The sequence below is a fragment of the Saccopteryx bilineata genome, chromosome 1 (assembly GCF_036850765.1).
Source record: "Saccopteryx bilineata isolate mSacBil1 chromosome 1, mSacBil1_pri_phased_curated, whole genome shotgun sequence".
In the NCBI taxonomy this organism is placed as follows: Eukaryota; Metazoa; Chordata; class Mammalia; order Chiroptera; family Emballonuridae; genus Saccopteryx; species Saccopteryx bilineata.
In genome coordinates this window covers 365,039,842-365,056,337 of record NC_089490.1, presented here as the reverse complement: position 1 = coordinate 365,056,337, position 16,496 = coordinate 365,039,842, and the positions used below count along the sequence as shown (strand labels likewise).

At 44.8% G+C, this 16,496-nt stretch overlaps 1 protein-coding gene across 4 annotated transcripts in view; it reads left to right on the top strand.

The window, feature by feature from the left end:
- LOC136318564 (serum amyloid A-2 protein-like) overlaps positions 1-13,418 on the top strand; it is a 29,752-nt gene extending 16,334 nt beyond the window's left edge. For 2 of the 4 annotated variants that reach the window (XM_066251072.1, XM_066251073.1), the window contains exons 2-4: positions 11,665-11,759; positions 12,538-12,676; positions 13,120-13,418. In XM_066251072.1, the coding sequence (XP_066107169.1) occupies positions 11,669-11,759; positions 12,538-12,676; positions 13,120-13,285 (396 nt within the window). In that variant the 5' untranslated portion in view covers positions 11,665-11,668 and the 3' untranslated portion in view covers positions 13,286-13,418. Of the gene's footprint in view, positions 1-11,179; positions 11,366-11,664; positions 11,760-12,537; positions 12,677-13,119 lie in introns of those variants that run through there. The other 2 variants (XM_066251070.1, XM_066251071.1) reach the window with 2 other exon arrangements.
- The last annotated feature ends 3,078 nt before the right edge of the window (positions 13,419-16,496 follow it).

Below are 16,496 nucleotides of genomic sequence, written 5' to 3'. Positions count from 1 at the left end.
ACCTGAAGATTTCCAGGTGTTTATGACAGCAGCCATGCTGCTGACGGACTGGGTGAGAGGCAGCTGGATGGATGGATGTTCATGGGATAGATGATCAGACAATTTTGAATTTTAATAAATTTTTATAAATAAAAAAAAATGAATAAACATGTCATCATAGGTAGCTCTGAAAGCCCAGAATAACAAGAACACTTCTCATTAACTAGAAACATGGATACTGTTAGATATGCAAATTCCTAGGTTGTGTTTCACTGTGAGAAAATGTCTGTGAATAAAAATTAGGCCAGACTCTACTGTACTCTTCTCCCCTTAAGACATCATCTACACTTCTCCAAGTCATTATACACTCTTCCACAATATGAGTATATGACAGAGCAGAAGTCACACTAGATTGGTTGAATCCAGGGCTTGGCTCTCAACTTCTAGGTCGTGCTTCCTCCATGTCCAGATGGCTGGGTTTTAGGATCTGTGTTGGGAACTCAGTGTCACAATCTCCACTAGAAAGGTATTCTGCTGTTTTGTAACAGAACCTTGTGTAGAGATAAGCATGAAACAATGGAATGGGGCAAAGTCCGGGTTTCTTAGTCCCTGTTTCTGAGATAGCTCTGTCCAATGGCATTCTTCCAAATCAAGTCATTCAAACTGGAATTACCATAAATCACCCTTAATATTTGTAAAAGGTGTACCAGTTTCCAGAAAAGAACATTTGTTAAGGAATGAAGGCAAGGAGCTGAAGTAGAGAGAGGAATGGCCAAGGATGTTCTGGTCCTTGAGTGAGCCATTTATATTCTCCTATAACTTCATCCGAAAGAGCTTTGCAGCCTAACCAGGCGGTGGCGCAGTGGATAGAGCATCAGACTGGAATGCAGAAGAACCAAGTTTGAGACTCTGAGGTCGCCAGCTTGAGAGCGAGCCCATCTGGTTTGAGCAAAGCTCACCAGCTTGTATCCAAGGTCACTGGCTTGAACAAGGGGTTACTCGGTCTGCTGTAGCCCCACTGCCAGGCACATATGAGAAAGCAATCAATGAACAATTAAAGTACCACAATGAAAACTGATGATTGATGCTTCTCATCTCTCTCCATTTCTGTTTGTCCCTATTTATCCCTCTCTCTCATTCTCTGTCTCAAAAAAAAAAAAAAAAAAAAAAAGGCTTTGCAGATGTATTCCATGGATTGTTTCTTAGTGAGAAAAAGAGAGTCGTTCCTAGGCGATCTGGGGCACAGGTGAACTGAGTGCGGCTCTATGAGTGTTTTATTCATAGATAAATAAAACCCCTGGCATAGGAAGAAAAGTTGTATGCCCTTTCCAGTAATTAGAGGTCTCAAAGGTAAAGGCCTAGCCTATTAGGCCAAGTGTCTCCAAGTTTGAATGATGTGTATCAGCTTAAAAACTTAACTTCTTATTTATATATTTTCCATTTATACATTTCCATGTGTTGAGAGTTTACCGTACCTCCCCTCATTAACCCACTCCTTCCCCTACCCTCTTCCTTTGTCCCTCCATTCTCTCTGGAACTTCTATTAAGAGTAGACTGTGGAAACTTTGGGAGGACATCAGAAAGGCATCTCTACTGGTCATATAACAGTCCCTTGGGGCTTTGGGGAGGTAGTCCTACCAGCTGGTAAGTATCAGCCTTCCAGAACACGGCCTCCCACACTCAGCCCCAAAGCAATATGGAATCTCAGCTTGCTGTCATGAACCAGGATGCTAACTCACTGCTTCCTTTAACTGCTATCCTGTCCCTGCTTCACTTCACATAAATGAATTTCTCTCTGGGTCAGACTCCACCTTCTCTACACTCCACCTGATCTTCCACTACTGCCTTTCAAAGAGCTCTGGGTGAGAAGACTCTGGGGAAATACCCTCCTGTAACTTGGCCTATTTCCTTCTCCTGTTACAGAAACTGAACCTTGCTTTTCTCCTGTTGATTCCACTTACTGTGGTCTTCTCCCACAGGGTAAGCCTCCTGCCATTCCTGAACAAAAGAATGGGAAAGAGAGTCTTCATCTTTTTACCCCCCACTGCCATCTCTGCTGTCTTTACCCCCAATGCTTTTAGAGCTTGGTCTCCTAGGTCCCAGTCAAATTCCTTACTGCCCTCTCTCCTGCTTTACCAGTGTTATCTGTGCAAATGATTTCCACAACAGGGAGATTTTCAAACACAGGTATTCCTAAAGTCAACTCCAAACTTGCTGAATCAGGGTTTTCAAGGTTCTGGCCCAGGAATTTGCATTCTTTTTTTTTTTTTTTTAATATTTTATTTATTGATTTTTTAGAGAGAGAGGAGTTGAGAGAGAGAGACAGAGAGAGAGAGAAAGGGGAGGAGCAGGAAGCATCAACTCCCATATGTGCCTTGACCAGGCAAGCCCAAGGTTTCGAACTGGCGACCTCAGTGTTCCAGGTCGACGCTTTATCCCACTGCGCCACCACAGGTCAGGCTGAATTTGCATTCTTAAAACACCTACTAGATGCTTCTGGCCATGGCCGGTTGGCTCAGTGGTAGAGCGTTGGCCTGGCATGCAGAAGTCCTGGGTTCGATTCCCGGCCAGGGCACACAGGAGCAGTGCCCATCTGCTTTTCCACCCCTCCCCCTCTCCTTCCTCTCTGTCTCTCTCTTCCCCTCCCACAGCGAGGCTCCATTGGAGCAAAGATGGCCCGGGCGCTGGGGATGGCTCCTTGGCCTGTGCCCCAGGCACTAGAGTGGCTCTGGTTGCGGCAGAGTGATGCCCCGGAGGGGCAGAGCATCGCCCCCTGGTGGGCAGAGCGTCGCCCCCTGGTGGGCGTGCCGGGTGGACCCCAGTCGGGCGCATGTGGGAGTCTGTCTGACTGTCTCTCCCCGTTTCCAGCTTCAGAGATATACCAGAAAAAAAAAAAAAGATGCTTCTGTTTTAGACAATCTGATTAGTAATGTTTGGGAATAAAACAGCTCTCCACTCTATTTGTTGCTATATCTCCCCACTCCTCTCCAACCTTCATGGAAAATTTTCACACTTCATTCACAGCCCTCATTCCAATATATTCATTGCAACATAAAGTATTGTATTTTTCACTCCATAAGACACACTTTCTTCCCCCGAAAAGTGGAGGGGAAAATGCCTGTGCGTCTTATGGAGCAAATGTTCATTTTTCTTAGCTGTTGCAGGGTGCTGCGCCGGTAAACATGTAGAATGAGCACCAGCAGGTAATCGTACTCAACGGGCGGTGTGCGGAACCTGCATCTGCTCAGTGATCTCCTGGTTCCGGTTTCCACAGTTGCATGCAGCGCAGCAGGGAAGGCAAGCAAGGTTGTGATGGCGCATTGATCTAGCATCATCGAGGGCAGATGTGAGAGGTGTGCTGCAGCGATGGAGGGCTGCGCTGCAGCTGCTGAAGCTCTCAGTGAAGTGCTGATGTCACTTGTTGCCAGCCTAATAGCATTTCATTGGCTGGTTGGCTGGCAAATAGAAGAGGGACCAAGGGTAAGGCATGTGCAGTGAGCTGGAAGGCCAGTGGGAGCACAGGCAAAGCAGCGGCAGACAGAGCAGGCTATGCTGCTCATCTCCTTCAGTTTATTCCAGCTGTAATCGAGGTAGTTTTCCAATGGAGTGACATTAGAGTAAAAAATAACTGGACTTTCCCTAGTGCAGCAGCAGAGGGGTTCATGAGACAGGATGGATGGATGAAAATGGAATGAGAGTGTGGATTGAAAAAGTTTGGTCCAAACGTCCTAGAGGGCTTCTGAAAAATCTGCCCTATTAGTAGTGCTTGACCAGTTTAGAGCATATATTAGCAAAACCACACACAAAAAAGATCTTTAAAAAAGTGAAGACTCATCTAACTGTAATTCCTGGGGGTCATACTAGCCAGTTGCAACCTCTCAACGTTTCCATCAACAAACCGTTTAAGGTCTTTATGTGAGAAGAGTGGAACAAATAGATGGCTGCTGGTAATCATGATCTGACACCAACTGGATGAATGAAAAGACGCACTACCATTCAAGTTTGTGAATGGGTTAAAACATCAAGGCAGTCAGTGAAGAATGCAATCGTGTTACGGTCATTCAAAAAATGTGACATTAGCAATGCTTTAAGATGGCACTGAAGATAGTACCATTTATGAAAATAGTGAACAAAGTGATACCAGTGATTGTGAGCAACTGAGCTTCTTAAATTCTGACACAAGCGACGATGAGTTCCTGGGGTTCCCGGACAACTAGAAGAGTATTAGAACATTAAAGTCTCTTCTCATTTGTTAATAACAGTGCTAATGGTTGTTAATATTGCTGCTGAGTTTACATTGTTGAAATATTATTGTGGTATATTTTATTAAATATTTTAACATCATTTGGTTTGAATTATTTTTTTTCTTATTTTCCTCCTTAAAACCCTAGGTGCGTCTTATGACCAGGTGCGTCTTATGGAGCGAATAATACAGTAATTATATCATTGAAACCTCCCAGCATCCTAATACGTAACATCTTGCTCCCCTTAAAGTTCCAATATGCCAATACCTGGGGAAAGAATGTTCCAGATGAAAGGAATAGCTAATCCAAGCCCCTGGGTGAGATGTGGTAGGGGTTTGAAGAACAGGGAGCAGAGCAGTGTGACTGGAGGAAAAGGAGCGAGGGGAGAGAGTAGGCTATGAGGAGTGAGTGAGAAAGAGTTGTCTTGTAAGCCATTGTTAGGGCCTTCACTTCTGCAATGGGTAAAACTGAGAGGGTTTTGAGCAGAGAGTGACATGGTCTGTCTTGTGTTTTCACATCTGGTTGATATATGGAGAAGAGACTAATTGGGGACACGGAGGGACACAGGGAAGCCACCAAGGATTCATCACAATAATCCAGATGATGATGCATAATAACAGTATGATAATGGTAGATGCGAGGATGCTTGCTTTCTGGATACATATTTTTTTACAGTAAGTTCAACCATTCCAAGTCAGCTGGGATTTTACTGCATATAAACAATGTCCATGTTTATCTGTTCATCTCTAAATGATGAATATTACACAGCACGCATCATGTTTCAAAGCTTTTTCATTTTCTTTTTTTTTTTTTTCATTTTTCTGAAGCTGGAAACAGGGAGAGACAGTCAGACAGACTCCCGCATTCGCCCGACCGGGATCCACCCGGCACGCCCACCAGGGGCGACACTCTGCCCACCAGGGGGCGATGCTCTGCCCACCCTGGGCGTCGCCATGTTGCGACCAGAGCCACTCTAGCACCTGAGGCAGAGGCCACAGAGCCATCCCCAGCGCCCGGGCCATCTTTGCTCCAATGGAGCCTCAGCTGCGGGAGGGGAAGAGAGAGACAGAGAGGAAAGCGCGGCGGAGGGGTGGAGAAGCAAATAGCGCTTCTCCTGTGTGCCCTGGCCGGGAATCGAACCCGGGTCCTCCGCACGCTAGGCCGACGCTATACCGCTGAGCCAACCGGCCAGGGCGCTTTTTCATTTTCTTAACTTCCAAACACCACCTTCACACTACTTCTTTCAATCTATGCAGATTACTTCACCTCCTTTATTCACTCATTGATTCATTTGATCAATAAAAATTATGAGAGCCTGTTATTTGTGAGATGCTGTGCTTAGAGACACAGCAGATTGTCTGTCAATATGCCACACAAGGTTCCTTCCTACCCCTGGGTCTGCGCACCATAGGGCCAAACTCAGAAATGCAGACAGGCAGATTAGGATGCATCCTGACAGGTAAAGGACTGGTGTTCCTGGTTTCCCTCTGTTGTCTATCGTCCATCTTAAAATATACCTTCTTCATTCTCTCCCCTTCTTTTATGAGAGAAATACCTGATCCTACTACACTCTGGGCAGCTCTGTCCCCAGAGGTCCTGTGGGCCCTTGGACCTTGGAGTGTGTTATGCTCGCGCTTATCTGCCACTACTTTTGTTAACTCTCTGCTTATACCCTATGACTCTCCCGCATCTTTAGATGAGTTCCCCATAGATCTGCGCGTGTATTCATTGACGTGATACTTCAACAAGTATTTACTGAGTGGTGATATCCCATTTCCCACTTATTTCAGGGCTGCCCTTTGGCAGCTGAATGTGGTCAGATAAAACTACACAACCACAGTGACTAGTCTCACTGTAAATTCATGACCTTTAAGCTGCCTTACAATCCTGTTAACACTTCCCAAGTTAATTTATTTTGCCATTCTCCTAGATGCCCATTATCCACTCCTCTCCTGGAATTTCTACCCTCTTTCTCTTTCATCCTTCTCTCAGTTGAGGACTTTACTTCCAACTTCGTGGAAAAATGGAAGCAATCAGAAATAAACTTCCATGGGCTCCCACCACTGAATCCGCTGATTTACATGCATTTACTCCCATGTACTCTGCCATCTCTCCTGTTACTGGGGGCAACCTGTCCAATCAGCACCTAAGGCCATCCTTAGGTTTAGACTCTGCAGAAAACAGTGATGCCTGTTGCTAATGAGTGATTAGGATATTAATATTATATATATATAAAATATTAATAGGCATTTAAAAAGTTAACTCACACTCTGCATTTATTCTTTAAGAAAGGTGCCCATTTTATAAATTCTTTTAATTTATGCTTAACATATAGATAAGATGTATATCTTCTTTTATTCCCCCTTTTTTTCTTAATGTTAGGAACTGATTTGATTGACTGAAACACAGGTGAAGCCTTGTTTTATAAAGGGGTCGTCCACTAATAATAGGGCTTTGGAAACCTCTACCCTGAGTTTCTGACTTGAACTAAAAAAAAGTTAATTCAGACATAGTCTCACATTACCCGGACTTGGGTTATAGAAAGTAAAAACAACACACTATATCTATTTTACATGTGTGTTTCAATAATTGTATCAATTAGGCTGACCAGATGGAGGTACAGTGGATAGAGCGTGAACCTGGAACACTGAGGACCATGGTCTCTCGATTGAGCATGGGATCGTAGAAATGACCTCATGTTTGCTGGCTTGAGCGCAAAGGTCACTGGCTTGAGCGAGGTTGCTACCTTGAACAAGGAGTCATTGGCTTAGCTAGAGTCTCTGCACCCCCAGTCAAGGCACATATGAGAAAGCAATCAATAAACAACTAAGGTGCCACAACTGTGAGTTGATGCTTCTCATCCCTCTCACTTCCTGTATGTTCCTGTCTCACTCTCACTCACTAAAATATAAATAAATATTGTATCATCTATAGTTCAGACCAGTGTTTACAGCCATCTGTATATAGAGTTTCCAGTGCCAAGTAGAAAAAACTGTCACCCAGTTCCTTGAATTTGGACACAGATAAATCTTAGATATGTACTTTTTCACTTATCCTGTCACCATCTATATATTTTATCATGGAAAGATTAGTTGTATTCATTATTTCAATAATTTTTTTAATTTTTAAATATTATACTACATATTTGTTGGCTCAGTGGTAGAGCATGGCCTGGTGTGTAGATGTCCTGGGTTTGATTCCTGGTCAAGGCACACAGGAGAAACGCCCATCTGCTTCTTCACCTCTCATCCTCTCGTTTGCCTCTTTCTCTCTCTCTCTCTTTCTTCTCCACATCTCCAGCAACCATGTCTCTATTAGAGTGAGTTGGCCCTGGGTGCTAAAGATGGCTCCATGGCCTCTGCCTCAGGTGCTAGAAAGATGGTTTCTGTTGCAATGGAGCAAGGGCCCCAGATGGGCAGAGTATGCCCCATTATGGGCTTGCTGGGTGGATCCTAGTTGGGGGGCATGAGGAAGTCTGTCTCTGCCTCCCCACCTGTCACTAAATTAAAAATATATATATTTGTTGCAGAGTAAAAAGAACATAGAATTCTTGTTAAATCTCCCGAGTATTATTGTGGATTACAAACAAAACACAGACCTATGGGCTCATTAATGATTAAATGAACTCCTAGTAATTGGCGTGTTGTTTTTTTTTTTCGTGTTTTTTTTTCTGCATTTTTCCGAAGCTGGAAACGGGGAGAAACAGTCAGACAGACTCCCGCATGTGCCCGACTGGGATCCACCCGGCACGCCCACCAGGGGGGCGATGCTCTGCCCACCAGGGGGTGATACTCTGCCCCTCTGGGGCGTCCCTCTTTTGCGACCAGAGCCACTCTAGCACCTGGGGCAGAGGCCAAGGAGCCATCCCCAGCGCCCGGGCCATCTTTGCTCCAATGGAGCCTCACTGCGGGAGGGGAAGAGAGAGAGACAGAGAGGAAGGAGAGGGGGAGGGGTGGAGAAGCAGATGGGCACTTCTCCTGTGTGCCCTGGCCGGAAATCGAACCCGGGACTTCTGCACGCCAGGACGACGCTCTACCACTGAGCCAACCAGCCAGGGCCTAATTGGCGTTTTAATTGTTTTATACTGTAGAGATATCCTTAATATATTGTTAAATAGGTGTTTCAGTGGTTCTGAGAATATTTATGAAAATAATTGATTATCATAAATTTGCTACCCTTACTCCCTAAAAACAATTGCTACCAAAATCATTGTCAGGAATGGATTTGATTTAGATAATGATGGATATCACTATTTTTGTGTTACATACTTATTGATTGATCACTACAACATCAACATCATGAGGCTGGAGACATTCTAGTACATAGGAGAGCTCAGCAAGTACTTATGGAACGAATAAAGTCCCGAACGAGCGCCCACTATGCACAATAGTGCAGAAACATGGTTTCTGTTGTTAAGTTTAATTCATTTAAATGAAAATTGGTTCTTGGAAGAACTTATTGTTGTTGTTTTTAATAGTCTTATAAGGCAAATGGACTTCAGAAATTGTTTGAATTTTCTGTACTTGTAATCTCAAAAAAGAATGCAGCCTGTTTGTCTTAACTGATTTGTTGCCCAGGTAATAATGTTATAATGGATGTAATTAACATCTTCTATTCCCCAATGAAATAAACAACACAGTATAAAAAATTTTTGTAAAGTCACAAGGAAATCTTGGTATATCTCTCTTCTCTCATACTCTAGATTTCTTATTCAAATCAAGAGTTTGAGAGTTTGAGACCCTGTACCTCAAAAAATGTCAAGTATTAAGGTAACAATTGAGTAAACAACCAGGGAGCTGAGAGTCAAAAAGAGTTTACATGCTGATAGTTCAAAAAAATCAAGCAAAGGAAATAAGTAAGATATGAACTTCATTGGGTTTCAGGCATTCGGTCTTTCTCTTCCATCTGTCTTTAGACAAATAGAACAAAGTCAGTTTGTTTAGGATGAACTACAATCTCCAGAATTCTGTTTCTGGAATGTTTTCAGTTAGGATGAGGCACACAGTATATATTTTTTTGATAGTTAGAGGCGCTATTTATATATATGTGTGGGTTATATACATATAGATTTCATCTCCCTGAGCAGAAAACTGCTGATATTTTCAACACACAGTGACAAAGGACAGACAGTGACATCCTGTGTCCCCACCCCCAGGAAGACACAGGAGACAAAAGGCTTTGCCCCGTTATACCCCTGATTAGGATCCGTTCACTTTTCCAGTTGGGGTGCCATTTTCCCATAACAGATATTCCAGTCCTCTGTGCTTTTATACGGTTCTTAAAATTTATTCTTTATTTCTATTGGGGAGTGGAAAATTCCCCCCTTCCCCTCTTGATCCTTATGGCAGTGGTCCCCAACCTGCGGGCCGCGGACCAGTACCGGTCCATTAGCCATTTGGTATCGGTCCTCAGAGAAAGAATAAATAACTTACATTATTTCCATTTTATTTATATTTAAGTCTGAAAGATGTTTTATTTTTTAAAAATGACCAGATTCCCTCTGTTACATCCGTCTAAGACTCACTCTTGACTCTTGTCTCAGTCATGTGATACATTTATTCGTCCCACCCTAAAGGCCGGTCCGTGAAAACATTTTCTGACATTAAACCAGTCCGTGGCCCAAAAAAGGTTGGGGACCACTGCCTTATGGCCAAACTCATAGTAAAATTGGCATGAGACCAGATTAAGAGGAGAAAAACTAATTTCACGTGCGGACATGGGAGATCATAAATGAGGTTGAGACAAAAGATCAAACCAGCCAGCTTTTAATACTTGGTTGACCAAAAAACAATACATTTGTGAAGCTCTGACAGGTCACAGTAGGATAGATTTTGGTCCCCATTAATGAGGAATCTAAGCAAAGTGTGAGCTTGGGTAGTGTTTGGTAAATAAGTAACGAGGTTTGCATATACAGACTTTCTTGAACTCTGGCTTAAGGGAGTCTGACTCTTCCCCTCTGGAGCGGGGAAGGCATCTACACAGGAGAGAATTCCTTCCTACGTGGTGGGGGACAAGAGAGGGTAGATGTGCTTTTCTTGCATTGGGTGCTTGTCAAGTAACTTTGACTGAAAGGACTCAATACCCCATTGTGGGCTATTAAGTAGCAGCCTGCCCTGGGTCCCACAGTTCCTGGCACCTAAACACCTACTCCCATTCGGAGGTGTGTCCAGGATTGGGAAGCAGAGTCCCCTCCACTTGATGCCCACGCCCACCAAAGACGCCAGGTTATTATTTTTATTTTAAATTTAAAATTATTTTAATTATAGTTGGCATACAATATCATATCAGTTTCAGGTGTAAAACATAATGATTTTATGTATATATACCTTATAACATAATAACCACGATAAGTCTAGTAACCATCTGTCACCATGCAGAGTTCTGGGAAGAAATAAAGGAGCTGGCTTACATAAGACACTGCTTCAGGGCTGACAGCGGAGCAGGCCTGTCTGTGCCTTGTAGTCTGTGCCTTGGAGCTGAGAGCCAAGCATATGCAGACAGAGAGGGGAAGCAGCCTTGCAGGGCACCCATGAGATTGGGTGGGTCAGTTTAGGAGCTCAAGGGCTTTAGCCATGAACTCAAAGGGGTTTCATTTCTGACCATCTGCCATCTGGCCCAGCAGGGACCATCCTGAGGAGATGACCAGTAAAGCAAGGTGCTGGCTGGAGGAGAGTCCTCTCACTGCACACCTTCCAGCAGCCTAGGTGTCCCATCATGGGCCCACACCCTTTCCGTCCACAGCCCAGGTGGCCCTGCCTCGTCCCCTTCACTCAGATAGCAGGGCCAGCCTCCTGCCCCGTGGCTGCCAAGGCAGAGCAAGTCTGCCTTGTTTCCTCAGAGTTGCACAACGGGAAAATGACCTGTAGACAAAAACAGACACTGGTGTCCAGTAAGTGTTCCTTTCTACACTTCTAGGAGAAATGACCTGCAGGGACTTTGCCCAGGTCCAAGTCTGCTTTTCTCCCCCTCCCCCATGTCCCCGGCAGGGAGGGCTCAGTATACATAAATAGCAGTCACCGGTCCCCAGCAGGCAGGGACGGTAGCTCTCCTCCACTGAAATTCAGGTGAGGAACTACTCCAAGAGTGATTGTTTTCCAAAGCTTACTCTGTTCTGTCTTTCCCAGCAAGCCTGTGAATTCATGGTAAAGTATCATTCTGTGTTGAATTTGCCCTGTACGAGGTCAGGACTGGCGGAGTACAGTTAATGCTTTATGATTAATTACAGGCTGCTTTAGGACCCATTTGGTCTTGACGGCACTCTTCCTCCACCAATGCCACCTTGGTAACATCATAGACAGTCTTGGGCTCAGAGACGATGGGTTCAGAATTGAGGGCCGTGGTTCTGAGTGAGGTTTCCTAGATGCACAACCAGGTTCTCTTTGACATATGAATCCCCAAAGGATTCTTTCCGTGTCTCCATGACTCTCCCCTTTCATTCCAGCACCATGAAGTTCTTCACAGGCCTCGTGTTCTGCTCCTTGGTCCTGGGAGTCAGCAGCCAGGGCTGGTTTTCATTCCCGGGACAGGTTTATGAAGGTAAAGTCACTGGCAGACGGAGAATGGGGGGGTGGCATTCATGGACACTAGGGTTCACCCTGAGCTCCTTTGGGGCTGAGCTACTGGGTCAGGTATGTCGCTTGATGTAGGAGAATGTGCAGGTGCGTTCCGTCTGCAGGACCACATTTCTTAGGCGTCAGGCAGAAGTGCTGTGTGTCAGCATCTTTCTCTGAATCTGCTCTCCCTCTCACCACCTTGCTCACGAAGTTTTCAGATACTACGAGGTGTAGCTTCATCCTAAAACAGGTTCTTATTAATGGGCAGTTTTGTGCCTCATGAACATGTGGCAATGTGTGAGGCATTTTTGGTTGTCACGCTGGAGGAATATGCTGCTCACACCTAGTGGGCAGAGACGCGAGCATTCTGGTGAACATCCTGAGTACTCAGGAAGACCCAGAACAACAAAGAATCACTGGCCCAAATTTTCAAGATTGCTCATGTTGACAACTCCTATTGTGTACTGACAACTAACTTCTCTTCTGTAAATGTATGTCACAAAGGCCTAAGTGAGGTGGAACCCATAGACAGTGTCTCAGGAGTCAGACAACCTGGTACAGCACAGCTGTGTCCCCACCTAAATGACTCGGTGAGGACTAGAGTTGAGGAATGTTCTTCTCAATTTCTGGTATCCAGGGTGTTGCGACCACAGGCTGAAATTGAGTCAGTGGTAGATTTTTCATTCTTGTTTCCTCTCTAAGGTTTCACAGTTTTCTGGTATTTCACCTGATATCTCCTTGCCATGTCCTTTGCTTACCAGGGGCTAAAGACATGTGGAGAGCCTTCTCTGACATGAGAGAAGCCAATTACAAAAATTCAGACAAATACTTCCACGCCCGGGGGAACTATGATGCTGCACAGAGGGGACCCGGGGGCGTCTGGGCTGCGGAAGTGATCAGGTAACAGGGCTCCTGGGGATGCAGGGCGTTGTGCAGAGCCTGGCTGACTTTGGGCATCAGGAGGGCATAAACCCTAGAGAAGGACCTATAGGGGCTGTGGGCTCCTGCTCATGTTCTATGCCCACCTTCTCCATCCTTCCACACCAGCGTGGGGCCTGGGCTGCCTACAGAGCCAGAGTAAGGCTAAAAGATGTTTGGTTCTGTCCCCAAAAAGAGAAATGAGGGACAAGGACTGATTCCCACTTTCGCCTATGGGTGCTGTCCACCCAGTGTGTGGGTGGAGACCCCAGAGCTGGGTGGGTGTGCCCAGCTGGGTGAGTGTTTAGCCCCTTTTTCCTGGCTCCTCTTAGAGTCATTAATTCCTGGAAAGGGGAGGGTTGGGAGGGGGGGACAGTTCTTCATCAGCCCCTCATTCATCTCCTACCTGTCCTTCTTCATTCTAGCAATATCAGAGAGAATATTTATGGGCGAGCCGCAGACCTTTTTAGACATGGAGACAGTGGTCACGGAGTGGCTGACTCAATGGCTGACCAGGAAGCCAACAGATGGGGCCGGAGTGGCGGGGACCCCAATCGCTACCGACCTCCTGGCCTGCCCAGCAAGTACTGAGCTCCTTCACTCTGCTCTCAGGATTCGGGTCTGTGAGCCCCTGAGGGCAGCGACACCCAGCCATTGAGTTCTACCTCCCTGATGCTGATGGATGGCATCTAATAGATATCTAATAAATGATTAAGAGATTGAATTGGTTGAATATTGTTTGTATTTCCTTGGTGTGAAGACTGCCTGTTTGATTCCACAGGGTGATGGATTAATATCCACGTGACGTCTGAGACTGTGCCCGTGTGTTTGGTGTGGGGGACACATTCTCAGGGACATACAAGACAGTCACAGTGCAACAACTTTCCCCCTAATCAGACCTGCTCCTCTTCTGGTGCCTCGGGTTATACCTGTGCTCCATGACCTCCTGTGTCCAGACTCCCTCACCCAGTTTCTTGTGTACTGCCACCTTCTAGGCCCCAGGACCTTGTTCTGTTAGTGTTTTTCCTCAGTGGTCACTGTCTGGGGGAAGGGCACACAGCCACGGGAAGGCTTGCCTGGAGGATCCTGCTCTAGCAACTGCTGCCTTTTCTTCAGTTCTTTTCTCAGCAGCACATACTAATCCAATTATTAACCAGTAATTTTCTGTGCCATCTAAGGAATGCCTCCAGGCAGTATCCATTGCATTAGCTCTTTGTCTCATGCAAAGATCCAGGTACAGGACATGTCATGGTATGTAGTCACAGTGACAACATCGAGATTAAGTAGTTCAACTAACTTCCATAGTGCATTTGAACAGGATGTTCCCTCCACCCAGAACACTCTTCCCACCTGCTCCTCACTGGCTGCTCACTTCCTTTCCTAACCCCTCACCTGAGCTCCCTCTTCTGAGAGGCCTCTCTGACCACTGTCGTGGTAACATGGCTGTTCTTTCCTTCTGAAAACTATCAAGGTTGGAATGACTTTGTTCACTTCTTCGTTTACTTTTTCTGTTATTTGCTTTGTTTTTGTTGCTTGGATTGTTGTACATTGCTGTCCTCAGGTCTCCTCACAAAGGGATGAAGCATGTCTGTCTTGTTTATGTCATTCTTATATCCCGAGTACCTGCCAAGTCACCTGCCATATTATAGATGCTCAGCAAACACTTGTTGAATGAATCAGTACAATAGGAAGAGAAGCATTCTTCAGAGGATGTCAGACCTGAAAGAAGTGCTTGGGATTGTGGAGAGTGGGGATATTTGCTGTAGGTTTTGTTTTAGAGAATGTTATTTTTGTGGCTTGAAGATGAATATATATATCAATACCAAAATCTATACTAAAATACCATCTACACTGACAGAAATTCACTATATCGTAGAATAATTACTTTGTCTAGCAATGCTTTCTTTGCAAGCTTTATCATAGGAATAAATATTATGAACCTCAGCAATGCCTTTCAGATGTGTCAGCTTGTAGAGGCTGAACTACAGTGCACATGGTTTCCTCCTACTGAGTCATGTGAGAGGGGACCAAAACATGTGTTCTCTCTGCAGAACTGCAGGATGAGGAGAGAAAGAGACCTTTTGTTGTATACAAACATCTTCCTGCAGTAATTCAAACCCTAATCCGGATGTTGCTAGGATGGGATTCAGTAGGTATGATTACAGTCCCTATAAACTGTCTTTAAGTTAATCAAATGGATGACTGTTTCAGGTGGGACTGACTTAATTGGAAGGCCTTTAGAAGAAAGCTTAATTCTTCCTTTTGCTGAATCCAAATAGTCATTGAATCTGCCATCCCGCTCCCATTTCTTTGGATCTCGCTGTTCCGGGACAAGAAGCGTCAGGCCTGGCCGTGAATTTTCAGTGTGTTCACATCCTCCCATTCCTGGCTGCCCATGTTATGGCCTTCACACTTGCTCAGCCAGCCCCCATACCTGAATAAGCCAATTCCCACAATAAATCCCCTAACATAGACATACATGTTCTCTTGTTTCCCTTTCTCTAGTTGATCTTTGACTGGTACAGAATTTGGTAGTAGAAGTTGTTCTAGGGAAAGAGAATCTTAAACATAATATAGATAATATAGATAGAGATAGAGATAGAGATAGAGATAGGTGATATAGATTTCTATTGAAGTTTCTTACAAGAAATTGGTTTCTGCCATGGTGGGACTGGCTAGGTCCAAAGTCGGCAGGGAAGGCCTGCTTCATGCAGTCGATCTGGGAAGGTCACAGGCAGGCTGGAACTCCACAGGCATGGGCTGAACCTGTTGTCCACAGGTGGAAACTCCTCTCCTTTGGGTGATTCCTCCCTTTGGACATAAGTCTTCTAGACTAGCAGAACCACAATTCACAGGAATGGAAAACAAATTTTGCCAGTTGATCAGGAGAGGTAACAGTGAGAGAAGTCACTGCCACTCCCTTGTCTTGAATCTCAAACCTGTTCGAACCTGTCAATTTTGGTTATAGGAGCAACAGTACCATATATTGGACATGATGCTAATTTAGAATATAAATAACGCATTCTGGGGTGCATGCTCTCTCCCTAAAAGTTGTTGCCATCAAGCTAGCATTGTAGCTGAGTCTTCAAAAGATTATCCTACCATTCTACCCAGCAAGCTACTTCAGGTTAATAGGGAACATGATTAAACCCAAGAATTCCATGAGCAAGGCCCATTGCCATACTTCATTTGCTGTATGATAATATTTTTTAAATATGTGTGTGTGTGTTTGTGTGAGAGAGAGAGAGAGAGAGAGAGAGAGAGAGAGAGGGAGGAACTGACAGGAAGGGAGAGAGATGTGAAGCATCAACTTGTTTCTTCACTTTAGTTCTTTAATGATTGCTTTCTCATATGTGCCTTGACCAGGGCGGCTTCATCCAAGCCAGTGACCCTTTGTTTAAGCCAGAAACCTTGATCTCATGCAATCTACCTTGGTTTTCAATTCAGTGACCTTTAAGCTCAAGCCAGTGTCCATGAGGTCGTGTCTATGAAGACATACTCAAGCCATATAAACCCGTGCTCAAGTCAGCAACCTCAGATTTTGAACCTGGGCCCTCAGAATCCCAGATTGACAATCTATCCACTTTACCAATACCTGGTCAGGCTACAGTGATATTCTTTACCAGAAGTAATATTCTGTGGAATTCTGTGATTGTCAGTAAGGTATTTTGTATATCCATAGACTGGTAGAAGCATCACATGCAGAGAAGGCAAATCTGTATTCCAGTCAGTGTCTATTCATATAAGAAAAAGTCTTGTCTCTTCCATGATGGAAGTTACCCAAGCCTATCACTAGGTTGCT